General features: G+C 37.5%; 1 protein-coding gene across 4 annotated transcripts in view; it reads left to right on the top strand.

Annotated features, from left to right (window-relative positions):
* The first annotated feature begins 1249 nt into the window (after window positions 1-1249).
* The window catches only part of ARL13B (ADP ribosylation factor like GTPase 13B), a 69619-nt gene continuing 46697 nt past the window's right edge, over window positions 1250-24171 (top strand). For 2 of the 4 annotated variants that reach the window (XM_058731678.1, XM_058731676.1), the window contains exons 1-3: window positions 1250-1584; window positions 15417-15487; window positions 21966-22215. In XM_058731678.1, coding sequence (XP_058587661.1) covers window positions 1526-1584; window positions 15417-15487; window positions 21966-22215 — 380 coding nt within the window. In that variant the 5' untranslated portion in view covers window positions 1250-1525. The remainder of the gene's footprint in view (window positions 1585-15416; window positions 15488-21965; window positions 22216-24171) is intronic. The other 2 variants (XM_058731677.1, XM_058731679.1) reach the window with 2 other exon arrangements.

The following is a 24171-nucleotide window of genomic DNA, read 5'->3' as shown; positions in this document are numbered from 1 at the left end:
ATTTTAAAGCTAAATCTATTATAGTCCCAAACCATTATTTTTCCCCTGGATACGCTGGACATTACAGGGGCCTCTCTCCTCTTACCAAGATTTGAAAAAATTTATTTAAGTAGGAACAGAATAGACACACAGGTTCCTACAGACCATGCATGCATTTTTTTTCCCTACAGGAATGTACTTGTCATTTTTTTCAATTTTTTTAAACGTTTATTTATTTTTGAGACAGAGAGAGACAGAGCATGAACGGGGGAGGGTCAGAGAGAGAGGGAGACACAGAATCTGAAACAGGCTCCAGGCTCTGAGCTGTCAGCACAGAGCCCGACAGGGGGCTCGAACTCACGGACCGCGAGATTGTGACCTGAGCCGAAGTTGGACGCTTAACCGACTGAGCCACCCAGGCGCCCCTTGTCATTTCTTTTTCAAAAAAATATAAAAACAAATGCAGACATTACATACCTTTGTAAATAAAATAAGTACAAAAACAGCATATCATCATCTCCATCGTGCAGAAAGAAACCAAAGAACTAGCAACCGAATACTTTCTAAAAATCCTAGAAAGTATATTGAAATATTAATATTGGTTATCTTTGGGTGGTGAATGTGAGATCTTGTTTTCTGATCTTATGTTTTTTTCAGTGTTTTTCACATTTCCTACAATGAACATACTATTTCTTTGGAAATCATAACCCCCCACAATATCATTTTACATTTTCTGTAACAAACAGCAATAAACATTATAGAGATTAAAACGTCACTGTCATCTGAGTTATTGGATAGTTAGCAAATGAGTTTTCCCCTCGTCCTTAACTTATAATAACTGTCGCAGGGCATTGTTTCTGCAGTTGTGCAGTCAGAGTCTACCGGAGTCCCAAAGGATCCCAGTCCTGCTTGATAAAACAAAACAAAACAAAACAAAACACGCACAAGACCTAAGTAAGCTCTCTGGATCTCAGTTGGGGTTAGAGACACACGAGGAACAACACCCTCGGCTGGCAACACATTTTGTGTGGGTATACAGAGAGGACTTGCCCAAGATCTGTCGGGGATTTTTCAACTCATCTGTGGACGCTCCGGTTGCCTAGTTACGAGCGCCACCTCCCCGCCCCCCGCCGTCCCGGGGGAAGGGGAGCCCGACCCTTCAGCCACTCAGCGGCCCGCACCACGGGCCGACGAATGCTGATTGGAGAAGCGAAAGGCGGTGCTTGGGGAGGGCCTTCCGCGCCTGGGAGAAACGTCAGCGCGTCGACGCGGGGTTTTCACTGGCGGGGCTCCGCTAACACTACTCGGGTTTGGGTGTCTGCGCCTTTGGCCGAGCTGTGCCTGGGCGAGGAGGCCGTTGTTCGCTCGCCGGCCGGCGCGGTTACCGGGACTTGGCGCTGGGACTGACCACCTCGACCCCACTCCAGACTTCTCCGCCTCCGAGGTGCCTCGGAACGGCTGCGGCCGCCGGGACTCGGCCCGGGGCAACTAGGGGCCCTTCCTCGCTCGGGGCTCGGATGGGAGGCGTTGGGAGGAGCGGCCTGGGATGTTCAGTCTGATGGCCAATTGCTGCAGCTGGTTCAAGCGGTGGCGGGAGCCCGTCAGGTAAGCTGCACCGGCTGGCCGGTGCCGTCCTAGGGGATTTGGACAGTTGCCCCCTGAGGGGCCTGTTGGGGCGCCACCTTTCCTCCGGGAAGAGTCGCTCCCAGGCCGTGGGGGATGGTTTTGCTCCCAGTTTGAATCGTCTCCGAGGGAGAGAGCAGGAGGTAGCTTTTTTGCCTAGTTACATTTCAGATTTCTCAGAATGCGTACTCTTATTATTTAAACGGGTTCGAATTTCTTAAGAAGTTGTGTCTTTTGCGTATGGAGTTGGAAACTACCCGTTGTGTGTTTTTCCTGACTTTGGTAATGGGATTTTTTTTTTTTTTTTAAACAGAGAAGCATGGGATACAGTTTTTATAACATCCACACATTATTTTCCAACACCCCCCCCCCCCCCACCCCACACACACACTCACTCACTCACTGTTTTAAGGAGTTAGGTTTGAAATCTGGCTCCCCTGCTTAATAATTACATGAGTTAACCACTTTGGCCCCTCCTTTGTCATCGATTAAATGGGGGTGATAATCTCTGTGCCTTAAGAGTGTTGTATTAAGTGAGAATAGCTGATGGAAAGTGTCTTCCTAACTGTAGTGTAGCTTCAATTTTCATGTAACATCTAGTTAAGCCTTTAGTTGAAAAAGTCCACTTCTTAACCTTTCATTTTGGAATGCTAGATGTATTAATATTTAGCACCTGCTACTTGATACTCATTCATTTGTTGAGAAAATACCATGTGCCAGGTACCGTGCTAGGAAAGAGTCCGTGAAAATGACACTTTTTTAGGCTTACCCTATAAAGAAACCTTAAATTTGTTACTCCTTATAAATAATGTTGACTTTGGAATTAGACCAAGAGTAAATTATAACAAAGTTTTGATTTTCTTGTGATTTCCCATTTCCTAGTGAGCTTCAGTTATTCAGCATTTTGTCAGAGATCACAGAGAAGACTTTGGGATACAAGAATAAACCTAAACTTTTACCCCAAAATTTTTTGTTAAATTTTATTGTCAAAAACACAAAGTCTCTCTTTTGTCTTCATAGCATTGATCTGTTTTCTTTAGTGTGCCAAACATGCGCAAGCCTCTCTTACCTAAAAAAAAAACAAACCCAAACCAAATGTTTTCTATTGCTGCTGTAACAAATTACTATTAACTTAGTGACTTAAAACACAAATTTATTACCCTGCATTTCTGAGGTCAGAAGTCTAAAATGGGTCAGCAGGGTTGCATGCCTTCTGGAGGCTCTATGAGAGGATCTGTTTTTCTTTGCCTTTTCCAGAGGGGTGGGAAGGGGGGGGGGTTGGGAAGAGGTTGCCTGCTGTCCTTGGTTTGTGGCCCCCTTCCTCCATCTTCAAAGCCAATTGCATAACATCTCTTTTGTCTGATCTTTTACCAGGACATTTAAGAGTCCCTTTTATAAGGACTCTTGTATTGAATTGGGCCATCCCAAAATAAGCTTCCATAAGAGATCCTTCACTTAATTGTGTCTGCAAAATCAGTTTGCCATGTAGGGTAACATATTCACAGGTTCCATCGATTAGGATGTGGACGTTGTGGGGAAGCCATTATTCTGTGCCCACCATGATAAACAACCCTCTGTCCCTGCAGCTATGTTTGCTCTTTCCCTTCACTCCAGATGGAAGAGTTGGCTATGGATTCCTGTCTCTGACACTTTAACTCCTTTCCTCTCATGCATTCCTTAACTTCCTACATTAGACTTCTGCCCAGAAGTTGTTCCTGCTACACCAGATACTGCCTGGTTATTAAATCCAATGGATTCTTTTCAATCTCTTGGCATCATTTGACACGTCAGACCATTCTCTTCTTGAAATTCTCTGATTTTATTTTTTCTGAATTAAAAAATTTTTACCTTTCTATCTGTTGTCTTTTCTGTCTCTTTTTGGCATTTAGCCTTTCTTCATCTCACTCCCAAGTCTTCTCCAGGATTCTGTGTTCAACTCTCTCTTTTTTTCCGTATATTCTCCTTTCCTGGGCAATTTTACCACACAGAGACTTCAGCGGCTACTTAAACATTGACTCTCAAGTTCATATTTCCAGCAAAGACTCCTCTACTGCTTGAAGACTTACTTATCCTGTTCCACAAGAATCCTCAATCCCTTCGTATCCAAAATTGAACTTTATGTCCTCTCTCATTTCTGTGCTGAATTGCTTCTGCTTTCCTTTTACCCAAATCTAGCCAAGAGTGATTCTAGATACCTCTTTGTGCTTTGTTCTCTCAAATCATCAAGTCCTTTGGTTTCTACCTGTTTAATACCACTTATATGTCTTACACTCTTTTAGCCTTTCCATACCCACTGTTCTGTTGTAGCTAAACTTTCCATTATTTCTCCCCCAGATGTCTTTGACAGACTTTCCACTGTTCCCTTCTGATTGATTCTCTACACTGTTGCCAGTGGTCTTTTTCCTTTTTCCTCCTGTTGTGCCAGTTTTGGGGTACTTAAGTTCTCTAGCCCTCCATACCTCACCAAATGCCCTTCTTTTTTTTGGCTGTTCCTAATCATTCCTTACTTGTCAGTTGGGCAATTCTTTCAGGAAACTGTCTTTGCATTCCAGCTAGATTCTTTACCCTTTCATTGTGTTTGCTTTGCACCTTGTATTTGTCTCTACTTATCCATGTTTTGTAATGAAATGTTTATTCAGCTCTTCTCACTGGTCCTGTAGGATGGCTTGTGGGCAGGAGCTGTTGTTATTTAAAAATAGTTAAAATTAATGCATATTTATTGTTATTTAAAGGTGATAAATGTTTATGTAGAACATTGATGGCATGGATGGCTAAGCAAAAAAGTGGCAGATATTAGTTACCCTCAATCTCATACCCAAGGATTCCCATTTTGGTGTAGAATCTCTTACATATCTGTAAAGTTTCTTTTTATTGAAGTGTAATTGACATACAATATCTTATTAGCTTTAGGTGTATATCATAGTTATTCAATATTTTTATACAGTATCAAATGATCCCCATGGTAAGTGTAATTATGATTTGACATTATACAAAGTTATTATAGTATTATTGACTGTATTCCTGATGGTGTATATAACATCCCCATGAATTATTAATTTTATAACTGGAAGTTTGTATCTCTTAATCCCCTTCACCTATTTCACCTGCACACCATCTCTCCCCACTCTGGTAACCAAGTTTGTTTCTTGTCTCTGTCTCTGTTTTGTTTGTGTGTTATTTGTTTTTTAGACTCCACATATAAATGAAATCATATGATACTTGTCTTTGTCTGATTTGTTTCACCTAGCGTAATACCCAACAAGGTCCATCCTTGTTGTAAATGACAGTATTTCATTCTTTTTCTTGACCAAGTAACATTCCATTGCATATCTATATAGTTCCTCTTCTAAATCTGTCCATCAATGGACACTTGGGTTGCTTCCGTATCTTGTGTATTGTAAATAATGCTGCAGTGAACTTGGGGGTGCATATATCTCTTCAAATTGGTATTTTTGTGTTTTTTTTTGGATAGATACCCAGAAGCGGAATTGCTGGATCATATGGTAGTTCTATTTTTAATTTTTTGAGCAGCTTCCGTACTATATGTTTTCCATCATGGGTGTGGTTGCACCAATTTACATTTCCACTAATAGTGTATGAGATTTCCCTTTTCACCACATCTTCACCAACACTTGTTATTTTTTGTCTTTTTGATAATAGCCAGTCTGACCAGTATGAGGTAATATCTTATTATAATTTTGATTTACATTTCCCTCATGATTAGTGATGTTAAGCATCACTATGTGCCTGTTGTCTGTCTGTAGTTGTCTTTGGAAAGATATTTGTTCACGTCCTCTGCCTGTTTTTTAATCAGATTGCTTTTTTTTTTTCTTTTTTCTTTTTTTGAGTTGTGTCTGTATATTCTCCTAAGTTTTATACATTTGGATATTAATCCTTTATTGGATGTATGATTTGCAAATATATTCTCTCATTCTTTGCCTTTTTGTTTTGTTGATAGTTTCCATATGTGTGAATTTTTAAACAATAGATAATAGAGTTGCTGTTTTACAGCTTTTTATTTATTTTTGCTCTAATCATAATTAACATCTTTTTGCAACATTACACGTTTCTCATCTTTTTAAGCAGAATAGTGTGTTCTATACATTCACCAAAGAATGTTTAATCATTCCTGTTATTAGATATTTAGGATATTTAAAATATTTCACTATTGTGAGCAGTGCTTGGGTGGGCATCCTTATATAAATATTTTTAGAAATGGAATTTAAGATCGAATGGTATGAAAAGTTTAATGTATTTGATATCTGTTGCCAAATTGCTCTTCAGCAAGGCTTTAAAGAAAATCACTTGTTACTCCTACCAGAAGTATATAAAAGTGCCTTTTTCCCCTCAAAAAGTGAGAGTCATCACTTGTTTTTTCCAAGTTATAGGGGGAAATGCTATCTTCTTTTAGTTTCTATTTTCTGAGTTCCTAGTAAAATTATTTTTTCCCTTGGACTTTTGTATTTCTTGTTTTGGGAATTTCCCAATGATTTCCTTCTCTATTTTTCTATCGAGGCAAGTGGATTTTCTTACTGAATTTTCTAAAAGAGATTTTAAATGTATATAGTAGTAACCATTTCTCTGTAGTATATATTGCAGATATATTTTTTTGATTTGTTATATTTGTAAATTTTTGGTGGCATTTGAAGCATAACCATTAAAAACTTTTTTTTTTATTGGGTGCCTGGGTGGCTCAGTCGGTTAAGCGTCCGACTTCAGCTCAGGTCATGATCTCGCAGTTTGTGAGTTCAAGCCCTGCATCGTTTGGATTCTGTGTCTCCCCCTCTCTCTGCCCCTTCCCTGCTCATGCTCTGTGTCTCTCTGTCTCTCAATAATAAATGTTAAAAAAAATTAAAAAAAAATTTCTTTTAAATACACCACTCTTTCAGTGTAATAATTATATTCCATTATATGTATCCAAGATTATATTCACCTACACCTTTTTTCTAATATGTTCATATTTTAATTTTTAACATTTAAAACTCTACTGAAATTTATTTTGTGTATAGGGAACAGGCTTCATCCTGGACACAGACCCCCAAGTCATGGTGGTCAGTATATTCTGGACCTTGTAAACAGGTCCTTACCCTTACATATTATCATTTACATATTTTGAATGCCTATTATTTATACCAAGTAGCATCTTGGTATTAGTGCATTAGTGCATATAAAATATGATAGAATATGCAAGAATTGAAAGACGATTTCCAAGATTTTTAGCAAGAATAAAAAGCAGGATTTTGGAAGCAGTATAATTTTGCCTGGATCTTGAAGAAATTTGTGCTTCCCAAGCTTCCCATGGGCATGAATTCAGAAGTGGCTCACCTAACAGAAGCAGAAAATTAATATCAATTTAAATGAAAAAAAATTGGCAACAAGAGTTATATAATATTATAATTAAAAAATAGGTAGGGGCACCCAGATGGTTCATTCGATTGAACGTCTGGCTCTTGTTTTCAGCTCAGGTCAGGATCTTCCGTTTGTGGGATTGAGCCCTGCGACACAGGCTCTGTGCTGACAGCATAGAGCCTGCTTGGGATTCTCTATGCTACTCCCCCCACCCCTCCCCACTCCTCTGCCTGGCCTCTGCCCCTTCTCCCCCTGCATGTGCACATGTGCACACTCTCTCAAAATAAATAAACATTAAAAAATAAATTAAAAGTATTTTTACTATTAATGTAAACAAAAAGAAAAATATGCTAGGTACTCATGTGCCTATCACCCAGATTTTACAAGTATTAACTTTTGGTTAGCACATTTCTGCTTTTTTTCTAAAGAAAAATAGATAACAAATCTTTGAAGCTCCCTACATCCTATTCATCTCCTACCAATCCATCCCCAGAAGTAACCACTAGCTGGAATTAGTTTCTTGTCTACCTGTGTTTTTTGTTGTTACAATTCAGCCTATCTAAACTTTACCGCAAATTTATTAGTAAATTGTCATTCATTTGGCCAAGTCTAAAGGAAGAGACTTAGATGTTACAGTAAGCACTGCAGATTAATGCTTTCTGTACATCACTGTGGTGTTTGGTAAGGCGTACATAGCCATGTTTTTTGGTTTAAATAAATATAACTATAAATCCTAGGCCATTTATAGAAATTGCTGAGTTTTTAATTTGTTAATTAAGCTGTACATACAGATTAGCAAGGATTATCTGATGTGCTGTACACAGAACTGGAATGTTTCACATTTCTTTTTAAACCCCTACGGCTTCTTGTTTATCCTCAGTACGAAGTTTAGAATTTTAGGATAAAAAGGACTTAGAGACATTCGTATTCTACCTCTTTATATTTTAGGAATGAATAAATTGACACTAAAAATTTGACTTAAGATTTCAGAGTTAGCATATGATCTCAAGTTTGGTCCTCTTGCTATTTATTATTATTATGGTCCTCCATAAATTTAGGTAGTGATTTTGATGTAATATTATCCTGAACTCCACAGTTTGAATTAAAATGTCAGCAAATAATGCACTTGTACAATAAAATCACACCATAATTTTTTTTTTTTTGGTAAATATTTTTTATTGTATCAATTTTTTTTGTGGTAGGTTTTTTCTTTCTCTTGTACATTTATCATAAAATAATGTTCCCACGTGTCTTCTCCTGCATGTGTCTACATTACTTTTTAACTTTGGAACTTGCTTTATGTGGTTCCAAATATTTTCAGTAATATCAATTTGATGTGTCAGGTTTTTTTAGTGTTTTAGTGAAATATTTTATTTTGACTTGTAAAATATTTTTGAAGTTAGAAATAGTTTCTATGTAATTATCTCCTTTGAGGTATTGTCTCCTTAGTTGATAGATCAGGAAGTTTAGAATTTTAGATGTTCAAATGATCGCAATAAAATCACTCAGAGAAGATTAATAATTCAAATATTTTCTGAATCTGAGTTCAAAAGCCCAGTATTATGTTGCTTATATTTCTGACATATCAAATTATTTATGTTATATACAAAGAGACTCTGAGATTAAATATATAAAACAAGCTTTTGACTCTTAATCCCTACTTTTTTTTTTTTTTACTCAGAGTTACTTCAGTTTTAAAAATCTTTCTCACCATTAATTATTTCCTTGAAAACTTGGGCATGTAAACTTCTTTAGTTTGGTGTAAGAAGATAAATAATTGTGATTATGTTTTCTAAGATTGAACGGTTACTTTTTTTTTTTTAATTTATTTTTTTTTTATTTATTTTTGGGACAGAGAGAGACAGAGCATGAACGGGGGAGGGGCAGAGAGAGAGGGAGACACAGAATCGGAAACAGGCTCCAGGCTCTGAGCCATCAGCCCAGAGCCTGACGTGGGGCTCGAACTCACGGACCGCGAGATCGTGACCTGGCTGAAGTCGGACGCTTAACCGACTGCGCCACCCAGGCGCCCCGAACGGTTACTTTTATGTGAAGATTAATATAAGTTAAATCCATTATAATACTTTATCAACTGAAAATTAAATATTTTCGTTTTACATAATGTTTACTCAGGCATTTGGTGTAAGAAGATAAATAATTGTGATTACGTTTTCTAAGATTGAACGGTTACTTTTATGTGAAGATTAATATAAATTAAATCCATTATAATACTTTATCAACTGATAATTATATATTTTCGTTTTACATAATGTTTAGTCAGGCAAATGGGGGAGTCAGAAAATATATTATGCTGTGTCATTCCGTAAAGATGCTTAATGTGTGCCCAGCACATTTGATCCTAGGGCTCCCGAGCTGATTGACAAGTTCCAGTAGAGGAGACTATGTGAGAAGTTGCATGAGAAAGTTAAGGTCTGTTTGCTGTGGTAGCATTGGACGGTCAGGAAGGACAGAAAGGACTAGGGGAATAATAGCAGGACTAGTAGGCCTACTGGAGGAGAGCGTCAGAAGAGGAGTCTGCAGAGTTGGGACTTGAGTCTGTTTAAGGATTTTAAGCAGAAAAATGCTATAGTTAGATTCCATCGACATCATGATTAGGTTTTATTAGCCGAATGCAATTCATGACCTCAGTATCCCTGTTACTAGGTAATCTACCTTCTGTTAGGTCCATAAACTAGGTTATGATTGTGACAGACCTAAGTCTGGGGTGATACTTGCAAGGTTCCTTGATGAAAACGAGCCACATGTTTATCTCTGTGCATGTATATAAATATTTTCTAAAATATTTTTCGAGAAAGAGAGAGACAGAGTGCAAGCCAGGGAGGGACAGAGCTAGGGAGAAGCAGGCTCCAGACTCTGAGCTGTTAGCACAGAGACTGACGTGGGGCTCGAACCCAGGAACCGTGAGATCATGACCCAAGCTGGAGTTGGATGCTTAACCGACTGAGCCACCCAGGCGCCCCTGTGTGCATATATATGATGCGAATAAATGACAGGCTAAACAAATGGTTCAAGTTTCCTTTAAAATAATTATTACTATTTTTACAAACCGTTGTATTTAAACTTCCCATGGAAACTTCTGTTGACTAACTTCTTATTAGCGCTATAGCCTTGAGTAACTTGTACCTGCTCTGCTTGCAGGGACAGTATGATGTAAATGATACGATAAAATAGCTTTGAACTGTTGAGACATACTGTGTAAATTCAAAGCATTGGTTATTGCAGGATTTGGGAAAAGATGAGAGCATTTTCTTCTGAGTTACTTAATTTGGGGCAATTGTATAAAAGATAACTTTTATTTTGCAAAACTTTGCAGTGTTTGATATTGATTGTCTCTTCACCCCTCTGGAAACTATTCCCGGTGCAGCCATTTCTTTGGTCTCATTTCTTTCTGACTGCAGTTTTAAGAGTTTTTTCAAAGGTTCTTGGGGTGCCATGTTCCCCTGGCTCTTCTCCGTCCTGTGCTCTCCCTGGGATCTTTCATCTCTTCTCATAGTTTTAATTACCAGGTATGTCTCATAAACCCAAGACAGATCTTTCTGCAGCTTCAGACTTCAGTGTGAGATGAGCAAGCACTGCTGTCGACGTGTGTAAAACTGAAACCTGTTCATTCTCTTCTGTAATCTGGTTCCTGCCTGTTTTTGTGGTCTCATCTCATGGACTCCCTAGCTTAAATTTTGTGGTATAGTAAGAATAGCTATTGATTGAGCACTTATTTTGTGCCACAGACATTGAGCACTTCACTTGCATTGTCATATTTCATTTTACCACACCCCTATGGGATAGTTGTTATAATCTCATTTTACTGATAAAATTCTAAGAAGTTAAATAACATGGCCCAGGTCATATAGCTTGGAAGTGGCAAATCTGGGACTTGAATACAGGTCTCTCTAATACCAACTGTGTGCAAATATATCAGATTGCACACAATCCCTGTTATTTGTTCCTGGTAAAAACATAGTCCTTCCCATCCCAGCCTTTCTAGTTTGATATATAATTAAAGACTCAGGGATAAACTGCAATAAGAATGAAGTGATAACTTCTGGGAAGGTCATATTGTTAACTCTTTGTTGATACTAGTTCCTAAAGCAGAAGTATATCAGGTTTCCTTTACACTCAATGTGTAGTTGTAGTGAGTCGTGATTATGTATGATGAGCCTCTAGCAAGCATGGTCTCCTTTTGTTTAATACGGCTCTGCTGAGGTGTGCTCTTAACCCCTGGGTTTAGCAACTCGACATCCTGCCAGTTCTCCCCTCCTTGGTATGGTACCTTCCCAGGCAGTGTTCTCAGTCTGGAATCTCTTCCCTCCTTCTATTTGCACCTTTCCCTTGCTTGGCAAACTTCTCCACTTTAACAATTTAGCTGAGGCATTGCCTGTGTAAAAAGCTTCCCTGGTCTTCTGTATCTGTATCTCTAGGCTAAAATCATCTTGCCCTGTATTACTTAAACATCTTGCATATATAGATGTGCATATTCAACTGTCATAGTGTCACAATGTGCTAATATTTGTTTATGTTTTAGTCACTCTCATTAGAAGATGAGTACACTGAGATAGAAAACCATGTCTCAGGCATTTTTGTGTCTGTAATGCCTAATGCCTAATGTACTTTTATTGAATTACTGTCTGATCAAATGACTAAATGGTTGGTTTTTTGCTAATGTCAACTTTTCCAGATGCTATGAACCTAAGAACACTGTATACTGTTTTTTTTTTCAATTGAAGGATTAATGTACTTGATCAGTAATCATAAGATTAAAAGACATAGAATGCCTTCCATTTTTTTACCACAGCCAACTGTTCCCAGTGATAATTTACCATACTTTAAGCAGGTGTAATGACATGTACATTTTAACATGTGTTAGATTATACATCTTCATGTTTTAAAACGTTGCATAGGATTTTGAGTGTTAGGTGAATGTTAACCTTTTAAATCCATTCTATTCTGAAAGTATAAATTCAATGCTTTGTTATCAGAGATTTCAGTAATTCATGCTGATTTTTATTTGTACTGCTAATGTTATGTTTATTCATTAAGACTTTAATGACCTCAAGTATTAAATTAAAGTCATGTTTTCAAGTATATAGCATAATGATCTAAAAAATTAACTACTTTCAACAGTAGTCAAAGTAAAAAAGAAATCTAGAGAGGCTTATTTTGTGCCAGTCTCAGCATAATTATAATTTTCCGAAGCGATTTGTATGTTTGAAGGACTTTTTTTGTTTGAACCTAATATTTTAGTAAGAAAGGAAAGCATTTTTTTTTAAGTTTACTTATTTATTTAGAGAGCACAAGCAGGAAGGGGTAGAGAGAGAGAGAGAGAGAGAGAGAGAGAGAGAGAGAATCCCAAGCAGGCCCCACACTCTTAGCGCGGATCCCAGTGTAGGGCTTGACCTCACCAGCTATGAGATCACGACCTGAGCTGAAACCAAGAGTCAGACACTTAACCGAGTGAGCCACCCAGGTGCCCCTAGAAAGGAAAGCTTTTAAAGTAAAAAGCAAGTATCTTTGGTAGCTAGCTTTAAGAGCAGTGTTTCAAAATGTGTAATAGCAATTACTTGGAAGGTTTTTTTAGGCTGACAGACAAGAATGGAGAGAAAACGTTAAGATGCAACCTGTGTAATACAGAAGGAAGGACAGCAACCTGTTTCTTCTTGTAAGGTATAGGAGGGCTAGGGATTGTGGATGTTTGTGTGCTGCTCTGTACAAGGTATATAATTAATATTTATAGAATAAATGATGCACATAAGCATACTGTGGGCATTTGTTCCCTCATGGTAATTGTTTTGGTTTATGGTCAGGTTTGAAGCATGGTGGATCTTGAAATGCATCGTACATTTTTCAGAGGACAATTGAATTTGTTTTAATATCATTTTAATCTAATTCATTGTATATCTAGTAACTTGAGTTACCTAAAATATTATATAAATGTGACATTATCCATCCATCTCTTTTGGATAATCATTTATTGTATTTTGTTTAGGGAATTATTTTGTGTTTAAATCTTATTTGATATTTAGTAGTTATGAATTCTTCAAACAAAATAATAAATTTATATTCTTAAAAATCACACACAGCTTCCTTAAGTAAATTCATATTTTTCAAAGTTGATAATGCAGGCAAAATTTCTGTATGCACAGAGATATCTGGACCTCACATACCACCTCAGCTCCTTAAATTCGTGCCAGTACCATACTATCTTGATGACTACAGCTTTGTAATACATCTTGAAGTCTGGACAGCTCCTTAAATTCGTAATCTGTCATGGTTCTCTTTGACATTCCCATTGACCCCACCACTGGCTGACAAGGTTGGGGTAAGGGGATGCTGCTAATTGTGGCTTACTTTATTCTTGCACTTACTCAAGCTTAGATATACTTCCATTCATTTCCCATGGCGGGTAGAGATGGTTGAAACATTTAGAAGACTAACGCTCTTGGATAACAAAGGAGATTAATATGGAGAGTAAATTAACTTCATTCACAAAAACCAAAGCCCTCAACTACAAGGCCCCGCATGATCTGGCCTCTGGTGTCCTTCCCTGCTCCCTGTCCTTCCCTGCTCCATTCTCACTGGGTTTTACCACATTGGCTTGCATGCTGATACTAGAACATTCCTGCATACCCTCATGTTAATGCCTTTGGCCTGGGTGTTCTCTCTTGCCCTAGATATTTGCATGACTAACTCCCTCCTTCAAGGCCTTTCTTCCATTTTACCTTCTCAAGAAGGTCTGCCCTGATCACCCTAATGTAAAACTGCAGCCTGGCTCCCATCTCCATTCCTGCCTCCCTTTAGCCTGCTTTACTCTATATTCTTTTTATAGTAACTAATCACCTTCTAACATACTACATAGCTTATAATGTACTTATTTCTTACATTTATTATTGTTTCTTTTCACTAACGTGTAAATTTGGTCAGGGAAGAGTTTCTGTGTCTGTTTTTGTTTGCTTTTTTTTTGTTGTAGTTATTTGAATAAAAAGGTATATCTCAAGTACCTAGAATGCTGGTGTCTAGCATCCAGAGGGTGGTCAATAACTATTTAATTGGTTTAATAAGCGAGCAGTTTGGTTTTTGCAAGACCCAGTGTGTTCTTCCTCAGTGTGCAACCCCAAACTTGTCTGCCTCACACCTCAACTCTGTCCTTTCTTGGGGCGCCTGGGTGGCGCAGTCGGTTAAGCGTCCGACTTCAGCCAGGTCACGATCTCGCGGTCTGTGAGTTCGAGCCCCGCGTCGGGCTCTGGGCTGATGGCTCGGAGCCTGGAGCCTGTTTCCGATTCTGTGTCTCCCTCTCTCTCTGCCCCTCCCCCATTCATGCTCTGTCTCTCTCTGTCCCAAAAATAAAATAAACGTTGAAAAAAAAAAAACAACAAAAAACTCTGTCCTTTCTTTTTGTTATATGAATCCTTTGAAGACATCTGGAATTAAAAACAAACAAACAAACAAACAGAAAAACTCAACACAACATATCCAAGAGAGTCAGGGCTAGAAAGATGAAAGAACACCCCTTCTAACATCTAAGCTCTGTTTTTTTAAACTCTTCTTGAGATGATCCTCAGTGAAGATGAGTTGGCAGAAACCCTGACTGTATCGCATAGGAATGTGGCCCTGTGGTTTTAACACAACAGCTGTGTTATGCTGCGACTTTCTCTCTATATTCCCAAATCCATGGTGTTAATGAATGGTCTTCCCTCTTCTATTGTGCAGTGGTTCAGCCTGAAACAGAAATGAGCTTTAGTGGTAGACTGAATTGCCAAGATAATAGGACCATTATAATAGGTTTGTTCCTTTATACCTATGCCAGGTTTAAGAAGTCTCTAGGAATTAGGTGACTTAGGTTCTGGTTTTGACTCTAAGCAACTTGTCGTCTTACAAGTCTGGGTTTATGTTTCTTCGATTGTAAATTGAACTAGACTTTTTTTTTTTTTTTTTTTTCTCATTCTCTGAAGTTTAGCTATGTCATCAAAAGTATTTTAAGCTTTATAATTTTAGGAACACTCTTCCAAAATATGTTAGCACTTAAGTTAATAATCATGTTATTATACTGTATTTAAGATTTATACTTGGAAAGGTGCTGCATATCTGAAAACAGAGCTGAACACACGGTTGGTGTGTGTGAATCTTTAGCCATGATAAATAGCTCATGTGTTAGAATCCTTTTCCTTCTTTCTTTTATTTCTTCTCTACGTTTTGTACTCTCTCTTGTACAACTTTCTTTTATTTTTTTCCTTTTTTGCTTATAGAACAAAAGGATGACACTTCAAGGATATTTCTCAAGAATTTTGTTTTTTGAATCTGTTTCATTCATTACTGAACTGCCTGGGGTCCAGCAGATTGTCCTATACGTAGTAGATGTTCCTTATATGTTGCTTGAGTGAATGAATTTGCTTTTATTTTCCCCTGTTATTGGATTAACTCAAAAGTGATTTTTAAATTTTTATTATTTTAAGAAAGGTGACTCTTGTGATGGTGGGACTTGATAATGCTGGTAAAACGGCAACGGCAAAGGGAATCCAAGGAGGTAAGTTGAAAATGTTTCTTATTAAATTACTCTGAATTATTTATTTATGTAAATTGTTTTGTTATATAATCATTTGGTACAGATAGTATACACTCCATCTCTTTGTATTCTTAGTAGACTTGTGGCTAATATGGGGAATAGATTCTAGCTTACTAGTATTAGCCTATTAACATGTTTCAGATGTGAATAAATGCAGAGGTGCAGAGGATCCTTGAGGTCTTTGATCAGATAAAAGGCATTACATCTGTCTTCTCAGCACAGGAGGGAAAAAGTAAAAAAAGGACATGCCCATCTTTAAGGATACCTATCTTCCACTTGCGTTCTCTTGGCCAGAATTTAGTCCCAAGGCTGCACCTAAATCAAACGGAGGTAGAAATACAGTTAGCCAGCATGTCTTTCCTTGCGCGTCTTGATTGTTTTTCAGTATGATACGTAATTTTTATAGTTATGTTAAAAGTAGGGCCTCTTTTTTACTAAAGAGTTTTATGTCACTTATATTACATCTCATTGGATGTATTTACTTAGTCTTAATTTAATGCTGTTTACTACAACATAGAAGCAACTGTGCTAGTGAGTTTGTTGTGTACCCAGAAGATGTAGCATCAGCCAAGCATGAGTATGAATTGAGAAGAAACTTAACATATATTTTTTGCTGAAAAAGAATGTTGCAACAGATACGCATACCAAATAGAGGCTTTTATTTATGGAGGTTTATGAAAGAAAATTAACACCTTGCAAAACTTGCTTTTGAAGGAAAATGTTTTGCCACCCCATATTCTACCATGTAATATTAGATATAAATTGTGTATTATCATCTGTGGATTCTTATGGTACCCCTCATGCTATCTCCTAGCTTATATCCTCGCAGAGCACTGACTGTCATCATCTTATCCAGGGGCTGGCAAACTTCTTCTGTTAAAGAGCCAGATAGTAAATATTTGAGACTGAGGATCACGCAGTCTCTTTCCCAACTATACAACCCTGACATAATAATGCAAAAGCAACCATAGGCAATATGTAAACAAATGAGCATGGCCACCTTCCAATGAAACTTTGTTTATGGACACTGAAATCTGATGTGTTATGAAATACTATCCTTTTGATATTTTTTTTTTTTTTTTTTTTTTCCTTTTGATATTTTTTGCAGTTATTTTAAAATGTGAAACACATTCTTAGCTTGAGGGCCATATAAAAATAGTGAGCCAGATTTGGCCTGCAGGCCATGACTGCTCATCTAAACATCTTCACTTCTTCCATTTCTTCAAAGCCTTACATTCAAGGGAGTAGAATCTAAGAATCAGACTATCTAATTTCTTGTGTGTACTTAGAACACCCTCTTTCCATTAGGATCTTTCTCTTCTGATTTTCACCTCCATATATCCATCAGTTTCTCTTTCTGAGTTTAGAAAAAAATACTCAGGGTGTTACATCATGAACAAAAAGTCAAAGCTGCTTTCCACTTTGAGCTCCCCTCTGGTTCTGTTTTTGTTCTTTATCTCATATTTGTTTACTCCTCAGCCTACTCCACTGGCTGATTTCTTACCTTTTTTCTTTTTTTAAAGATTCCAGTTATGTAGAGCTACATGAAATTTTCCAGTGGAACCTTTTCATGCTTTTGTATTTGTTTATGCTCTTCCCACTTGTCTTAGTAGAGGGAATATCTGCTTTTAAAGCAGAATATCTAAATGTCTCTAAAGATGGTTTTTTTGTTATATAGTCTCCTTTATGAAGTCTTTTCCAACCTCTTGCTACCTTTACCCATTCCCATCACCATCAGTAGACTTGGCTACTTCCTCTGCTTTGGACTATACTTACCTATACCTGCTTGTATCACTACTTAATTACCCCCTTTGTTCCTGTATCTCTTCACCTCTCCAGACCATAAATTCCCAAAGGGCAGTTTTACTCATTTTGGTGTCTCAGTTCAGCCATGCCATAGGTGTAGTAGGTGGTCTTCTTACAACATATCTGCCATGGCTTCCACTCTTCGGCTTATTTCTGCCTCATTTCTGTTTCTTTTCTTCCCTTTCTCCCTCCCCCCCCCCCCATTTCTTTTGGGATATATCTGCTTCTCTTCTAACTGTAGTGTCTAAATCCACATCCTCAGTGTCTTTCATCTAGAATGTTATAGCTTTCTAATCAAGGAATACTTTCCATACCTTGACCTTTGCTTCTTTCAATCAACTTCTCTTTTTTTATGGCTGCCAAAGTGATTGTAGTCATTGGATATAGGTTCAGTTGTCCTAACAAGAGACCTAAAATAACAATGGCTTAACAAAATAGAATTTTATTTCTCATAATAGTGCATGCAAAAGTAGTGTAGGGCTGGCATAACACCCCCATGGTGTTATGTTCCTTCTCCTCTTTTTTTTTTTTTTTTTTTTCCCTTGCCTACCTGGTCCAAAATGGCTCACTAGTACTGTGCATTTCAGCTGAGGGAAGAAGTAAAGTGGAAGGGAGGCCATTTTCTTTTCCTTTAAGGGCATGGACTAGAAGCTGCCACATCACTTCAGTGGTATTTTGGAGCTGGCTCTTACTTGCTCTTATTGGCTTATATCAGCTATCGAGATCCAGTTAGGTATATCCCTTCCCAACCGTGTGTTCCGGTACCTCACACTGGTAGTTTGAAATTGGCCATAGTGGGAGTATTCACACCATGGAAAATGACAAACACTACATATCAAAGTCCTGCAAGAGAGGTTAAACATTTAATGCTACACCACTAGCTCACTATCTAGAATATGTTCTAATAGCCATTCCTAGCTGCCACAGAGGCTAGGGATTTAAGTCTTTATCCTAAATAGGTATGTGCTCAGCTAAAAAACTAGGATTCTCTGACTGTCCAGTGCTATTTCCTAATAATTTCTAAGGAACAGTTGTTTTTGGGTAGCAAAATTCTTCTTTGTGTAAATTGGTCCCTAACATTGTTGGATATTAAAATATCTTCATTGTATTACAGTTGTTTGTTTATGTTTCCCCTTTTCTCCTCTATGTAAGAGCTCTGTAAGGTCAGAAGATGGATCTTATTATTGTGTATCTAGGACCTTGCATGGTGCTTAGCATACAATAGATGCTCAATAAATAAGTTATTGATGATATATTTCACTTTATCTTGGACTTCGCAGAGATTGTCTTAGCACATATACTTTACCGAAATCCTCAGGGTTGGGGACCATTTGTCTTTGTACCCCTGGTTCTTATATGATCCCTGATCTATAATAGACACATGATAAATGGCTACTAGCATGAATGGATGGATAAATATGTGGCATGACAAAAGGAAGGATGGATGTTAGAACAGTAGCTTCAGCTGTCATGGCAGTCTGTAATGTTGAGCCACTATATACTTTGTGCTAAGTACTAAGGATACAACGATTGGTTCCAGCTACTGGGAAGGTATAGGCTATTGTGAGGACTAGCAAGAAGACAGAGTATTTTGATAGTGCAGGTGATACTGAAAGTAGGAAGGAATTATCAGAAAGGATTTATAGGGAAGTTGTATCCAGAACATTTAGTCCTGAGTCTTGAAACACAGAACCGTGAGTAGGAACCAGAGGAAAGGATAGACAAATCAGGGAGGGAAGACTTTTAAAGTTCTGACCTGGATTTGAGTCCTGGCTCTGCCTACCATATAACCTTAAAAAAATTACCTAATTTGAATTGGTTTCCTGAGAATGTTGCCATCATTTTATCTGTGCTTATGTTGCTCTCCTGCCTAGAATGTTCTTCTCCCTTCTTTATTATAATTTTGTGGTTTTTAAGACTTCATTTTTATTTCACGGCCTTTCTGAAGCCTTTGTGTACCATAACTTTCCCCTCCCTCCTCTTTACCCTTTTCCTCTTGAATGCCCTCAGTCTTAGTCTGGGCTTCTATACCAAACCATAGGCTGGGTGGCTTAAACAACAGTTATTTCTCACAGTTCTGGAGGTTGGAAGTGTGAGGTCGGGGTGCCAGCATGGTTGGGTTCTTGATGAGGGAGTCCTCTTCCTGATTTACAGACAATTATCTTCTTTCTGTGTTCTTATGTGGTGCAGAGAGACACAAGACAAACTTTCTTGTGTCTCTTTTTATAACGGTAGTAATCCCATCATGGGGACTACACCCTCATGACCTCACTGAAACCTAATTACTTCTCAAAGGCTCCACCTCCAAATACCATCACATTGGGGATTAGGGTTTTAACATAGGAGTTTTGCAAGGTGGTGGGGGAAAGGGGGGGGCATGGACACATGTAATCTATAACATCCTTATAGTATCCTCTCCAGACTTTTTTCATAGAAATATAGGTTCTTGTGTTAATTCCATTAATACATATCTGTTGATATTGTACTGTATGTTCTTTGAGGACAGCAACCCTATCTTATTCATCTTTACATCCTTATGCCTAACAAATTCCTGGTACTGAGTAGGTGTCTATACGTATTAGTTCCCTCATCCCTACTCCAGCATAGTTGATTTATTTGCACTGATAATTTCCTGGGGGTACCTCTAAACTCGTATTCAAAGATGGCTGCCTGTTTTAACTATGGAAACCAATTCTGGCCTGGATTAGATCCATTTGTTTTAGATGTCCAGGGTAATCCTGTTTTAGGAATATCACGCTGCTTATATTGCTTCTAAAGTTTTCTTTTTCTCCTAGATAAAGAAGATCTTAGAAAAGTGTGACTTGTAACGTCTCTGCTAACTTTCTAGGGAGTTGTTTAAATTTTTTTTTAATGTTTGTTTATTTTTGAGAGAGAGAGAGAGAGGGTGCGCAAGCAGGGGAGGGGCAGAGCGAGAGGGAGACACAGAATCCAAAGCAGGATCCAGGCTCTGAGCTGTCAGCACAGAGCCTGATGTGGGTCTCAAACCCATGAGCCGTGAGATCATGACCTGAGCCAAAGTCAGAGGCTTAACCAACTGAGCCACCCAGGTGCCTCTAGGGAGTGGTTTAAACTACACTAAAGTAGTTGCTGAAAGGGAGTAGTACGTGGCAAGTCTGTTGCCCAGTCACACCTAAGCCTAGCAGCAAATGCCTTTCAAATTTATCTTTGTAATAGCAAATATTCTGTTGAATGTGGGAATAATAACACCAGTGTTATTCAACAGAGCTTTCTGCAATGATAGAAATGTTCTGTATTGGCTCTGTCTAGTAGTAGTGTGGGCCACTAGCCTTGTGTGGCTCTGAGCACTTTAAATCTAGATAGTTCAATTGAGCAACTGAAATTTTAATTTAATTTTAATTGATTTTAATTTAAAAAGCCTAGTGTAGATTGTGGCCATTGTAAACAAAGTCCAATGGAGTAATGTTTGTTGTGGATTCTGGTGGTGAAGAGAGAGTGAAAGAGACAAACATGAAGTTTGAACTCTTCATAACCATTGAGTCACCAGGTTCTATTAATGTTTCATGAGTTCTCTCTTTCCATTCTTCTCATTTTCATATCTCTCTGAAAAGTGGCCGTCACTCTCATTTCTAGTCAGCTCTAGAGATTTTGCAAAGATGTACCTTAAAAAAGCACTACTTTAGTCACATTAATTATATGATTGGTCTGCTGAAATACCTTCAGCTTCCATTTCTCTGTCTTCAGAACTCTCTTAAGTCTGCATTCCCAATCTTAAGGGTTTGCGCCAAAGTTCAGTTTGTACTTTCTTTCCTTTGCTATTTCTGCTACTTAGCTCACTCTTTTGCCTCTCTACATACTACCTAGCTTTAAGGCCTAAGTCTGAGCTCTTAGTTGAAGTCTTTCTTGAACCTTAGTTATCTTTTTAATGTTGTCAATATTACCACCCCCTTGGCAGTTATAATCATGCATCCTGTGCCTTCTTTGTATTGTCATATACAGAAGTCCAAAAAAATTCAATTTTAAATTTATGAAAACATATGAAACATGTTCCTTAGAAACAATGAAATCTGCTCTATGTTTGTAAGCTGTCCTGAAAAGTTTTTTTATTTCAATTATAGCTTTAATTCAGTAGTTTGAAAAGAGTGGTCCTACTCTTCATAGCTTCTCCCATTCTTTGGTTCTTCTCAACTATTCTGTAAATATTCAGTTTTTCTGTATAGCTTCACAGAAGTTGTAATGGTCCCTGGGGATGGCTGTAGTGTTGAAGGGTTGAAATTTTTATTGTTTGTAACTTGGAGAGTCAATAGCCTTAAAGGCAAGAGTTCATTTATTTATTTATTCCTTCTACAGATATTTATTAAGTACCTGTTATATGGTAGACATTATTCTAGGAGCTGGGGTCAATACAAAACAAATAAGCAAAATACAGAAATTTTTATCTGCATGGAGCATAAATTCTGGTTGGATATTTTATAGTATCTACCCTTCTCCATATCTACCAGTATGCTTAGATGTAAAGCTTAGTGTGTAAGCAAATAATAAACATTCCAATTAAGACTAAATTATGAAAAATACTTTTTATGTCCTTTAATTTGTGTAGTTAATGTTATTAATTTAAAGTCTAAGGTTGTTTCTTTTGTGTGATTTGAAACAGAGTATCCTGAAGATGTAGCTCCTACTGTTGGATTTTCCAAAATTGACCTCAGACAAGGCAAATTTGAAGTCACCATCTTTGACTTGGGAGGTGGAAAAAGAATTCGGGGTATCTGGAAGAATTACTATGCTGAGTCCTATGGGGTAATATTTGTTGTGGATTCCAGTGATGAAGAGAGAATGGAAGAGACAAAAGAGACAATGTCAGAAGTGCTAAGACATCCTAGGATATCGGGAAAGCCTATACTGGTGTAAGTAATGTTGGTGTCATTGTAAACACAGGAGCAGTGGCATTAGCCAATAAAAAAATTTACCTAAGTTCCAAAATAAGCTAAAATAAGCTGAATAAGCTAAAATCATCATGTCTTAGTATAATAAAATGTATGCAGTTAACGAGATTGTTTATATAGTGAGACCTTATTGTGATGTTCTCTGTAGGGATTAAGGGTTGAGGCTATATTATAAAGAAGAGTTATACTTCAGTCTTCTGGGTATTCAAATGTAAACTCTTTGTTTTGTTTGATAATTTACTTTTTATCAAATTTTGCATTTTGAAATGACCTATTAATAACATTCTAGAATGGTTTTCAGAAATTTTTTTGCCCTCTTTTAATAACTTATTTATGTTTTGCCTTTGTCCTGTTTTTCTTAAAGAGTATTCTTGTCTGGAAGTTATTTAAAAAGTTTATTCTTCTAATGCCACACTGATTTCCAAATTTTTATTTCTATATTTCCAAATTGAATATGTGATCTGTTATCAACTTAGTCATATGCTTGTATCACTTTGTCCAGCTGCCTAACACTCTTTACAAAGTGACAAAGGACTTTTACACCACCTGCCCTCATAGCCTTTCTGCATAGTAAACACCAGATGGTGCTGTACCTATTAGACGTAGTATAAAGTGAAAGTTCTTTAAGTTGCTCTTAAAAGCAGAACGAGTTGAATGTGTGCCCTTTCCTTCTTGTCCTTTTTCCTCATGCTTGTTTCATTACTGAGGATTAAAAAAAAAACAAAAAAAACCAACCTGCTTACCACATGGTTAAGTGAGAAATTATAAGCAGAGTTTCTTAGTGGTTCTCAGTAGTAAATGAACATTTTTAAAGGAGGCAGTTTGGAAGCTCTGATTACACGAAGTAAGACTTTATGGCATTATTTATTGGTACAGGTTTTATGGCTTAAGTTTTACACATTTAACCAATTAGAAAAGTGATTTGTGTAATAAATTCTTACCTTTATTGAATCTGAAGGAAGTTTAATAGACATATATATGAAGAATGAATTTTGTTGAACCACATAGGCTTAATTAGTCTCTACACGTTTAAGCAAAGAACCAGCGTCTTCTAAAGTAAAAAGTTTTAATGACTGAGAAGACTGATGCTCATGTGTAACATAATCGTGTGTGTAGTTTTTAACCTAATAGTCATTTACTGAATTTATTCATTTATTAATTTGTGCATGTGTTAATGAAGCAAATATTTACTGAGCATCCACTATGTGCTAGTCATTGTTCTGGTGATGGGGATACCGCTGGGAACAAAACAATATAATCCATGGGTGGCCTCAGAAGCTTACATTCTAGGGCTGGAGACACACAGTAAATGTAATAAATAAGTTATAGCAGACATTCGGTGATAAGTATATTGAAAAAAAAGTAAAAATCTCTTATCCTATGGTGGTGGTATGGCAGGGGTATGTTGCTCTTATAATCAGGATAATCATAGTGGGTCTTACTGAGGAGATGACACTTGAGGAGAGAGAGGCAGTCAGGCAGATGTATGTGGAAAAGCCCCGAGATGGGAGCATGCAGTTCATAAGCGACTGCAGTTATCACTGAAGAATCAAATAACAGCAGGAGGCCTGCTTCCAATTCTTTCACCTCCCTCACCTAATAGATTATCAGAATAGAGGTGAAAAACCCAGAAAACCTCCAACTAGGGGATTGCTTCACTATTATAATTTTGTGGTCAGTGAGATCTCACAAAGACATGAGAGTTCATTATGGATACTATAATATGCTTGTGAAATATAGAATGATTTGCCATTTGACCAATTTTCATCTGGGGAATTTTACAACCAAAGGGTTCTTATTAATAAAGGTAAACTGCTATTTGAAATGAGTGTGCTTAAAAAGTATACAAAACATTCAAAAAGTGCACATTGTTAATAAATTTAGAACATGTAGGGAAGAGTGAGTTCAAAAACGTTG

This window comes from Neofelis nebulosa, chromosome 5 (assembly GCF_028018385.1).
Source record: "Neofelis nebulosa isolate mNeoNeb1 chromosome 5, mNeoNeb1.pri, whole genome shotgun sequence".
Classification (NCBI taxonomy): Eukaryota; Metazoa; Chordata; class Mammalia; order Carnivora; family Felidae; genus Neofelis; species Neofelis nebulosa.
Note: the sequence above shows the minus strand (reverse complement) of the source record. Positions and strands in the feature narration are given on the sequence as shown.